The sequence below is a fragment of the Mustela nigripes genome, chromosome 15, assembly GCF_022355385.1.
Source record: "Mustela nigripes isolate SB6536 chromosome 15, MUSNIG.SB6536, whole genome shotgun sequence".
Classification (NCBI taxonomy): Eukaryota; Metazoa; Chordata; class Mammalia; order Carnivora; family Mustelidae; genus Mustela; species Mustela nigripes.
In genome coordinates, this window is record NC_081571.1 from 31,051,484 (window position 1) to 31,062,502 (window position 11,019).

Genomic DNA, 11,019 nt, shown 5'->3' on the forward strand with positions numbered 1-11,019 from the left:
AATGTGTGTGAGCAGACACGCACTGGAGTCACTGGGTTCTACCCAGCTTTTGGTGGAGTCAGTAAGGAAAATAATTCCACCGCTGCCAAATGCTCAAGTGATGTTATTCAGAAAAGCAGAACACAGTTATTAATTGCAGTGTTTCTCACCTGGAGCTGTTGGTGTAGGAGGAGTCACAAGTGTCCCTCATCCCCACCTCCTCCCTTCTCACTCAGCTCCCATGGAAAACGAGAAGACGGACACAGAATCTCCCCTTGCCCACCACATCACTTCCTGCCCTGCTTGCTAACATCCTCACCACGGGCGATAACAATGCACCAGTTCCAATTATTCTGAACAGGGTCCTGGACCAACACATGTGGAATAGGAGATCCCACCTTTACAAAACCAAATGTCAAGGAAATAGCTATGAGTCTTGTAAACTGAGGGAATGGTTTCTAGGGCAGGCAATTCACACCAGCAAACTGACCCAGTGAATACCACCAACTATCGTTGTCCTCCTCCACTGTATGGATTTAAATGTCTCCTCTTAACAAAAAAGAAAAAGAAAAAAAATCTTCTGCCAAGAATATGTGCATGAAAGTCCCCGGTCCCCATAATAAGCCATTACCAACTTCAAAAGAATTCTACTAATCTCTTACAAAAATTCTCTGCAGCTCTCTTACAAATTATTAAAATGAAAAAGAACAGAGTCAACAACACTCAGCCAGTATTAATTTTCGTTATTAGCAGGGTCACTGCGGCCCTTGACTTATATTCCCATGTGGACTCACCTTTTGTACAGCTGCTCGGAAGGCCTGTTTAATGCTCTTACACGAATCAGGTATTAATTTTGTGTCTTGACTCTCCAGAGTTGTGTCTTGCAAATCTGGGTTTTCGTGGAGTTTGAAAATTCTATTAATGCAGTGAGTGTCATCTTCGGATATTCTATTAGGATCCATCTGAGGAAAAAAAAAAGTCACAACGTAGAGTAATTATCATTGATCATTCCGCTCTTTAATAAAGCGTGACCAACTTAAGGACAAAAAAATTCTTTCTTGCAAGAGTCTTTATGTCCTCAACAATTAATAGTGAGTACAATTACCCTCACGTTGGTGAAACATTGACTTCTAATTCATTTTGATGAAGAGCGATGATTCACAACACAAGTGTATATGTGTGAATTGTGAGGAAATGATCAAAATTGTCTGCCAATGTGTAATTCTCATTGGGGGAGGGTTGAGGATAATCACATGGGGCCAGTGCAGGTAGAGTAAGCTTTTTCTCTTTAAGTCATACCCAGCATGCTAGATAGGGTGATGAAACTCACTTGGATACTCGAAGCATGAAGCCTAAAAAACAGGTGAAATAAACACCATCGTTAGCCACCATGTTTGTCTGGCTTTTTTTTTTTTTTAAACTAAATATTTTATTTATTTATTTGACAGAGAGCGAGTTCACAAGTAAGCAGAGAAGCAGACAGAGAGAGAGGAGAAGCAGGCTCCCCACTGAGCAGAAACCCCCCCCAATGTGGGGCTCAATCCCAGGACCGTGAGACCATGACTTGAGCTGAAGGCAGAGGCTTAACCCTCTGAACCACCCAGGCGCCCCTCGCCTTTTTTTCTTAATCAATGTATATTTTAATTAGCCAAAGAAGGGAGGGAGAAATCCATTTCCTAGGGAGCCCCAAAAGCCTAAAGCCAGAAGCATAATTTCCCTTTTTGTTGAAACTCTCATCCATGTTTCTTAACCTGGTGTGGGACGTCTATTGGAGGTGATAGTTAGTGTTACACGGGGTGAAGCGGGCTGCATGGGGTGAGCAGGCTATATGGACAGATACTGGTGGGGGGGGTGAAAATTCCTCTAATGTCAGGGATTGTTCCACCCAAAATATCCCCATTGAGTTGTTAGCTAGTTGTCTGCATACACATCTTTTTTTTTTTTTTTTTAAAGATTTTATTTATTTATTTGACAGAGATCACAAGTAGGCAGAGAGGCAGAGAGAGAGGAAGGGAAGCAGACTCCCTGCTGAGCAGAGAGCCCGATGAGGGGCTCCATTCCAAGACCCTGGGATCATGACCTGAGCCGAAAGCAGAGGCTTATTAACCCACTAAGCCACCCAGGCGCCCATACATACACATCTTTTTAAGTATTACTCTTGAAATTGTCTTCCCCCTCCTCCCAGGGTTCTGAAAAACCCTTGTAGCAGTTTTAACTGCCAAGTAAAGTGTAGAGATAATTAACTATCAATTGTCTTAATAATAATTGTTTAACTGATTGTCATCTTCTTTCAAAAATTCAAGGTACCTCATGTGTGTTAGCTCATTATTAGGTACAAACCAGATGAAGAAAGGAACAATTGTAGAAGTTTATAATATAAGTTCAGTGAATTAATACCAGCTCTCTCAGTGCCTGGTTTATCTTAATGAAAGTAATCAAAAAGATGCACAGGTTTATTAACCAACCATCAGAAATAAACTTGTAAGTACTCTACCTATATCTGAGATTCTCGAAATGAATGATAACCTTTCAACACATGTGCACCCACTAATACAGATTCTCTTATTTCAGTCTTGCATATGGGAGAGGTGTCCTTCACAAAGCAAAACTATTTGCAATCCGTATTTATTTCTCATATTTTCTTTAAAATAATCAGCATAATTCAGAACATGAGAGTTTTTATATTAGGAAAGATTTTCGATCACACTTTTTTTTTTTTTTTAAGCTCACTTAAGCCACTAACTTTCCCACAAAATCAGAGCAGCCTGGGCAGCTGATATGAAGGGTCACTGGGTTCAGACCTCAAGAAGGAAGAATCATGCCAAGGCCTCAGTTGGCTCACCACCAGAAATTTCTGAGCTACAGGAACAATGCGGAGATTGGAGGGAAATGCCTGGGGACCCTGAAATTGGTTGAACTCCAGGCCTGCTGACAGACTAAGGGCCATTAACCAGAAGCAGTGTTGTCTACCATGTTGTCGCTACTCAAAGTACAGTCTGAGTACTTGTAGCTTCACAGGCTCACCTGGAGCTCCTTGGAAATGCAGACTCTGCACCAGAGTCTTGGAAAGGCAGGTCCCTGGCATGCTGCTTGGGAATCTGCATTCTAACTACATCCCTAGTCCTCTCTATGTACATGAAAGTTTGAGAAGAAATGCTTTCAAATATCAAAGGTACAAATAGAGATTTTCTGCTCGTAAAATGTCTCGAAATTTCTTTGGAAAACAATTTTAATTTTTTTTTTCATAAGCAATAGTAGTTAGTACAAAAATCTTGTGACAATCATGATGACTAATGATCGGATCCAAAGAAATGTAACACAAAGATTTTGTCCCCTCTCTCTTAAAAAGTCTCCATACCCAGAGGCCACCTCCGGCCAACAGAACCCACATCCCTGAGGGCAGGCGCCAACTAAATCTCTCTAGCCAAGGGCTTCAAATGTGCGCTGGAGAACCATTGTTTAGGAAGGTAACATGAGAACTAAAACATATATAAAAATCATCAATTGTTTTCCCAAAAGGAATCATGAAAGCATGGCATCATTAATTTCAATAATTTATTTTGTCTACTTAAAAGCCATTTGTTAGAAATGTCTTGTTAACCTGCAACCAAACATCTTTCTTGCTCCAGTGTTTGTAGCTCCCCCTTCCCAAAAATGGAGACCAGGAGAAAAGAGAGGAGTTGAGTGGAAACCAGCAGACCACACACAGCAGTGGGAGTGGGGTGGGTGAGGGGACTCTGCTCTGCTCTTGTCTCCATGCTGGGAAGACCCCAGGGCAAGGTGTGGGGCATTCCATAGTGCTGGTCCAGTAGCTGAACCAAGGACTCTCCTGCCCCACACCCTCTCCCCAGAAAGGGAATTTGCATGACTGAAAAATATGCTACTTTTTAGTCTAGTTTAGTTACTCATTAGATAACTTCCACATTGCAAATTTCTAGTGTTGTAAATCATTTGAAAAGTTTCTTCAGTAAATTGAACATGCCAGGCCCTGGGCTTGATGCTGCCAATGATATAGTGAGCAAAACAGGCAATTCTTCCATCCTTGAACTTACTGTACTCAACAGAAAAACGAAGAAGCTCATAAAAAAAAAAAATTCACTGTAAACTTAGTTACAAATGAGTTCATTTTACCTAGAAATTTCTGAACATCTATAAACCTTGAATATCTGATTTAAAAGACTTTAAAAATGCATTTATCAGATGATGCAGTTCATACGAAACTAAAGTCTTTAAAACAAAAAAACTTCCTTGAAATGTAATCATGTGTAGGGTTAAATGAGGCAGGATGCTTGACATTTGTGCTACTTGGTTATCTGTATTCTCAAACAGGCAGCCTGCACATCAGAGTCGAAGTAGTGACTGCTCTCTGGTTGGGGGAACAAACAGCCAGGGAGGTTGGTGTGCATACTCGGGGTTTAGGGGAAGGAGTTCAAAGGGGCCACAGAGATTGAGTTTTCTGAAAACCTTATCATGTAGCTAAACTCCAAACTTTGAATATGGTTATTTGGATGTTAAAAAGAAAAGAAAGAGAGAATACTACACGCATACATTTTACAAACAACTTTTTGGAAGGTTTTTTTTCCTTCTTCTTCTTTGCAAACCAAAGTATGAATACTATGTGGTAAATATATAGCACAAACCGCATGCTATTTTTTTCTTTGGCAAGGTTGGTGGAGGAAAAGCCAATCTACTTTAGATCTAGTACTTTTTTTTTCTTTTCAATCTGGGCACAGGCGATCTGCAAACATTCAGGAGGCTGATTCATTTTTAACTACTCAAACAGGAGTTGAGAAGGGGAAACATTTTTTGAAGTCACTGCAATTTTTACACTATCCTGGACATTCTTCTAAATGCATATAAAACTAAATAAACCATTTTTTTTTCTTGAAAAATTATATAGCACCCCCCCCAAAAAAAAACAATAAAACAGGCTCCTTTTTCTCATTTGTTTACTATAAACTGCAAACATATTACTAGATCTTAAATGATTTTACTCTAATCTAGATGCATTTAGAAACCCCAAGTAGTTGATATAACTTCAGTGGAACTTAAAAAAAAAAAAAATCTCTTATTTGGTACCAAGTTCTAATCTAAAGGAGTTGATATGAGTAAAAATGAAAAATGTTACATTAGTGATGGCTCAAAATGAGTGTATTCTCTTAGGTAGAAGAACTTTGAAAGGCATACATAAAACTAGAAAGAACTGTAGAATGAAATCCCACAAACCTATCACCAAGCTTCAACAATTATCAACCCATGGCCAATCCTATTTCATCTATAAGCAAGAACTTCCCTACCCCGAACCCTCCCCACCTATTATTTTGAAACAAATTCCAGACATCATAGCATTTCACTTGTACCTACTTCGGAAGGTATCTGTAAATGATTAGGACTCCTTTAAGTATCAAAGGTAGATACTATATACTCAGTAAAACGCAGCCTCATTATGTGTCTTCCAATGAACACACTGCTCCTGATATTACTTCTTCCCTAAAGAAGACACCCCTTTTAAAATGCAGTACAAAAACGGGTTTTAGGAGTCATGGCTAACATATTTGGCACAAGCCTTAGAGAAACCCATGACTGTATCTGTAAAATCTGATGACATTAAATCTGTAAATGAGGGTGCCTGGGTGGCTCAGTGGGTTAAAGCCTCTGCCTTCACTCAGGTCATGATCCCAGAGTCCTGGGATGGAGCCCCGCAGTGGGCTCTCTGCTCAGCAGGGATCCTGCTTCCCTTCCTCTCTCTCTGCCTGCCTCTCTGCCTACTTGTGATCTCTGTCAAATAAATAAATAAATAAATAAATTTTTAAAAAACCTGTAAATGAGAATTTTCCAGGTAGGCTTACTAATTGGCCCATTTAGTTTGGAAAGAACTGTTGAGCACTTCATTACTACTCATATAACGTCAAGATGGCTAAATTATGGCAAGTGATTATCAGACAGCCCCCTCGAGTCTACCAGACCATGAATAATGCCCTGGAGAAGCAGAACGTCTGTCCTAAGTGTCCAGCACACCACTCTTTTTCTACATGGCCACACCCGTTTCCATGGTTCCCACCAATCTAAGCTGTTTATCTTCCCTAGAGCTCATTCATTTCCCCACTGCTCTTTCGCTGCCGAACACTTACTTTACCATCACTGCTACGAAATGTCATATCCCTAAGGTGTTAGAAAAGAAAAAAGGAGTAGAGAACACTTACATCTTCTGTCCTTTTTTTGAATGCTGCTCTCCTGTTTGACTAAGAATTTTACGTCTTTTGTTATAGGTCCCTCCATTACCTACCACTGTGCGATGCACATAGTAGGTGGACATTGTATGTTGAGTTCATGATCCTTAACTCACATCCCATAGCACTTAATAGTCTCATCTGCAGTGTAGACCCTCAGTATATACAGATTGTACATGGGAGGAGAAAACTGGGTGGGAACATGGGTGAACCACTCATTCCTGACGGAAGCAACCTCTGATGAAAGAAAAACATTTCATCACTTTCATATAGAAGTGTGTAGTCTTTGTTACAAAAGTTTTTTTTTTTTTTAAGAAAAAAATCTCCATAAATAGAGATTATTTTAATTAAGATGCAAATACAAGTGTCCTAAAGTATTGCTCATAGTATTTCTACCTTTTTAAGATGTAGGTAATCAGATTTGCTCTGTAAAACACAAAACAGTGGATAATAAATATTTAACAAAAAGCCTATGATTACAAGTAATGGAGTTCAAGACTCTGGACTATGTCAAAAACCCATACAATCCAAGCAATGCCATATTTTGATGCATCCAATTTGGTTTAGTAATCACCTTTGAATCTGAAAACCAATGGAGTCCAAACCCAACTCTCTTTTCCCATAAAAAAAAAAAAAATTTTTTTTTTTTTTGCACAGTCAGCCCTCCACTTCCTCTGAGAAAGAGTTCACAGCACCAGACAAGAACATTTGAATGAATCCAACCAACTGCACTGCAATTTCCAAGAAAACACAAGAGCATAAACCACCAGAAAGCATAATATTACAGATTTACCCCTTCCTTTCTACTATCTTTCCCTGCAGTTTCCCAGCCCTCTTTCTCATCTCTTAGCAGTTTACTTACTTGCTAGAGGGCAGCGAGGCTGTGTCAGGGGTGAAAACTTCACCACCATCACACACACACCTTGCTTCCTTCTTCCGCCCACCTCAGTGGGACGGCACAGGGTCCTTCCCTCTTCTTTTACCCCTGACCCACTACCAGGCTGCTCTGGCCGCGCTGTGTCCCTCGGCCCATCTGGCGCCCTGGGCATCACCACCGGTTGCTTCAGGGGCTGCCTGCAGTGCAAGCACCGCACACGATCTTCCCTCCAGCGCCGCTGCCCGGAGTCCCCCGCCACCGCCACCACCACCACACACACCCCTGCAAAGCAGCCAGCCCCAGGACGAAACCCTCTCCAGGTGGTGGGCGGGAAGGGAAAGGGTCGCCGCCTAAGCTCTCGATTTTTTCCCCAAGTGGATGTTCAGTTCATTCTTAGCTCCAAATTAATGGAAGGGTCTGTAGGGGGAGCGTGCAATCATCCATTAGAGGTGAGCGGCCAATGCTGCATCGCGGGGAAAATTCAAACGTAGCAGGAGCCCAGCCTCCGCCCGCTGCGGGGCAAGGGCGGGAGCGGACAGTGGAGGCGAGCGCGCCGGGCCCCGCGCGGGGCTGTCCCCGAGTCGGACGCACCCTCTTTGGAGTCACTTTCCCCTCCGGCATATGCAAGATTGGGGGAGCCGAGCCGGCGTCCAGACTCAGTTTCCCACAGGCGCGGGAGGGATGAGGTGGGCGGGCCTCCGGGGAGGCCGGCACTCACCTGAGCTCTGAAGTAGAGGAACAGGGCGACGCTGCAGACCACCTGGCCCAGCCCCAGTCCCAGGAAGGCCACGAACATGGAGCGGGAGGCGGCGGCGGCGGGCTGGTGCGGCGCGGGCGGCGCGGGCGGCGGGGGCGCGTGCAGGGGGCCCTCGTGCGGGGCGCCCGAGCCGCCGCTGCCCATCTCCTCCGAGCCGCGCAGGTACTTGGTGTAGTCTCGGCTGGCGCGGCGCATGGCGCTCGGCCGGCTGGCTGCGGCGCTCGCCTCCCTGGCTGGCGCCCTCCCTTGCCTCTGCCCGCCACCAACTCCAAAGACGGCGCGGAGCCGGCGCGGGGCCAGACGGGCCTCGACGTGGGGCGCTCGGAGCCGGGCGCAGCTCGGGGGGCGCGCGGGCGAGCGGGCAGGCCGCCCGGCTACCCCAACTCTTATAAACCGCTGGCGAGGGCTGGCCTCGGGAGCCAATCAGCCCCGGGCGAGGCTGCCTCTTCCACTCCCACCTCTGGCTCCCCTTCCTTCCTTTCTCCTCCCTCGCGTTCTTACTCTCACTGAATGGCCTCCTCCTCATCAGCGCTCTCAAGGGGAGAGGGCTGTGGGTTGTTCTCGCGGAGCCAGACGCCACTAGCTAGCTCATCCTGAGCTGCCAAGAGATGGGCCGGGGGTGGTGGTGGGGGGGGGAGATGCAGAGGGGCCTCGGTATAAGGATAAAGGTTATCCTTATCCTTATCCTTATCCTTATCCTAAGGATTAGGATACAGGCATTGTGCCAGGCAGTCAGCCTCCCAAAGCTTCAGTTTCTCCTATAGAATTAAGAAAGCTGGACTTGGTGATCTCTTGAGGGATCTCTTCCTACTTTCCATCACCCCGAAAGAAATTCAGCCAGGAATATCCTTGGGGATCCTGAGAGTGCAGCCTCTATCATGACTCTAAATATAGGTTCCAAATTATCTTGGCAACCTTAGAAAACCAGAACTCCTGCACCAAATCCCTTTTCTGCACCCTCGTAGAGGCTTTGAGTAGGGCAGTTTTGAATGTGGGAGCAGAGAACCTGTAGGCGCCAACTCTGAGCTAGGAAATGGAAGCAGTACAGAGAGCAGGGTAGGCTCCAGTAGCTTCCTATATAGGACCGTCTATTACATTCCGACAGGGTTTGTCACATGCCATTCCTATTGCTTGACGGTTGTTTTCCTTCAGTGTCCTAAAGATAAGAGGGGTGTACACCAAGATGTAGGGAGCCCCAGGAGAGCTCATAACTGTGAATGGAGAAAGAGGAATGTTCCACAGGTTTGAAAGTGTAAGTGACATGTTAGTTCATCCCTAAAGAAAACTTTCACAGGTTTTTAGAAACCCTCTTTTCTCTTTCTGCATCCTTCTCTAGTGGGCCATTCTCCAGGCAAGATTTCTCACAAGTGACACAACCCTGGGTTAGTAAAGCTCGTGTGCTCAGGTGAACACTTATAACACAGCACATGTTGAAGAAGAGAAACTGGGTTGGAATTTAAAAAGCATCTGTACAAATGAAATGGTTTGTTCAAATTTTTTAGAAAATGCTTTTAGCATTTATAGGTGTATGTATAACAAGTTTGGTAGGAAAAGAAGGGGAAAAAATTTTTCATACTCCAGTGTAGAATAATTAACATGATTCTTCTACTCCATGCAGACCTGGGCCTCTTCGCTGCTTTTTGTTTGTTAACTTTGAGGATAAGATGTTACTTTTCCTCCTCTTTTTCCTTTTTATTCTTCTTTTGGAAAACAATTCTGTATTTCAACTTTTTGGTAAATCTTTATTAGGATCAGTGAAATTTAAAGTGCATTATAACAACTAAACCCCGGGGCTTATGGGTGGCTCCTTAATTTCAGCTCAGGTCATGATCTCAGGGCCCTGAGACTGAGCCTTGTGTCAGGCTTTGCAATCAGAGTGGAGCCTGCTTGGGATTCTCTCCCCCTCCCTCTCTCTCTTCTCCTCCTCCTTCCTCGGGCAAGTGCATGCGCACACGCTCTCTCTCAAATAATAGTAATAGTAATAATAACAACAACAACTACTAAGCCCACATGACTTCTCTGTAATCCCTTCGATTTTTTCCAGTGTTTTACACATTTTTATTCCTTGCCATCATGATCCTCAGATTACAAGAGGGACCCTCAATCTCATGTTCGGATATGTTTGATGCAGTAGCTTCATATATTAGACCCATGTTATATTTGTACAGAATTCTTCATGTGATATTCCTACTGCTTGGGACTTACGTTCCTTTAGTACCTAAAAGATTCCATCTCACTGTATTCTGGCAAATGCATAGGCTGGAGTGGAAATTAATGACATTCCCCTTGTTGCTTCTTTGAAGGTAATGGACCTTTCTTTATTTGCTTGTTCATTCGTCAGCATTCCACATCTTAATCAATACATAAACCCCACATGCTCAAGAACTTTATCTGTACTATTCATCTGTATATCCCCATGTCCTAGAATGTTGCCTCGTATATAGTAGGTGCACAGTAAATATGTGTCAAGTAAAAATATGATTGATGGAGACTCTGCCACCACCCCAGTCTAAGCCACATTGCTCTGTTTTGTTTGTTTTCCTAATTAATCATGTTACCTAACTGGTCCCACTTCCTCCAGACTTGCTTGCCTCTCAGCATATCTGCGCACACTGAATGGGATTCCCTTTTAAAGCAAAAATAAATATAATTTCCCTATTTCCAACCCTCTAGTGGCTTCCAAGTGTCTTTGGTATAAAGCCTAAACTCTTGAGATAGACACCTCCAATGGTCCTTCACAATCTGGCCCAAGACTCCTGTTCTATATCAGCTTCGAAAATTACCCTTCACTGTGGTGTGTCTCCCTTCTCTCCACGACTGGGTGATTCTCCTACTCATCCTCCCTCTTTCTGCTCCAGTATCATTGCTCCAGGAGTCCTCTCCATGCCCCTGACCTGGGTGGGCTCCTTCTGTTTTATGCCCCCACAGCACCCTTAACTCCTCCTGTTATGACACCCATACACTCACTCAAAGATACATTCCTGGAAACCCACGATACACCTAATGACGCAGTGATCAAGATAAGCAGGCAGCTTACAGTCTGGAGGGAAGGAAACATATCAAACAAATCATCAAATAATTAACTAAAACTATGATGAGGGTTCCAAAACCAAAGTGCAAGAATGATGAAAACATTTTAGTAATGGTGGTGGCGGGGGGTGCCAACCAATTATCAA

At 43.8% G+C, this 11,019-nt stretch overlaps 1 protein-coding gene across 1 annotated transcript in view; it reads right to left on the minus strand.

Annotated features, from left to right (window-relative positions):
* Window positions 1–8,346, minus strand: part of TNFSF11 (TNF superfamily member 11) — a 31,926-nt gene extending 23,580 nt beyond the window's left edge. Inside the window, exons 1-2 of the mRNA XM_059377463.1 lie at window positions 7,805–8,346; window positions 774–941 (exon numbers count right to left, since the gene is read on the minus strand). Coding sequence (XP_059233446.1) covers window positions 774–941; window positions 7,805–8,038 — 402 coding nt within the window. The 5' untranslated portion in view covers window positions 8,039–8,346. The remainder of the gene's footprint in view (window positions 1–773; window positions 942–7,804) is intronic.
* Window positions 8,347–11,019: the final 2,673 nt, after the last annotated feature.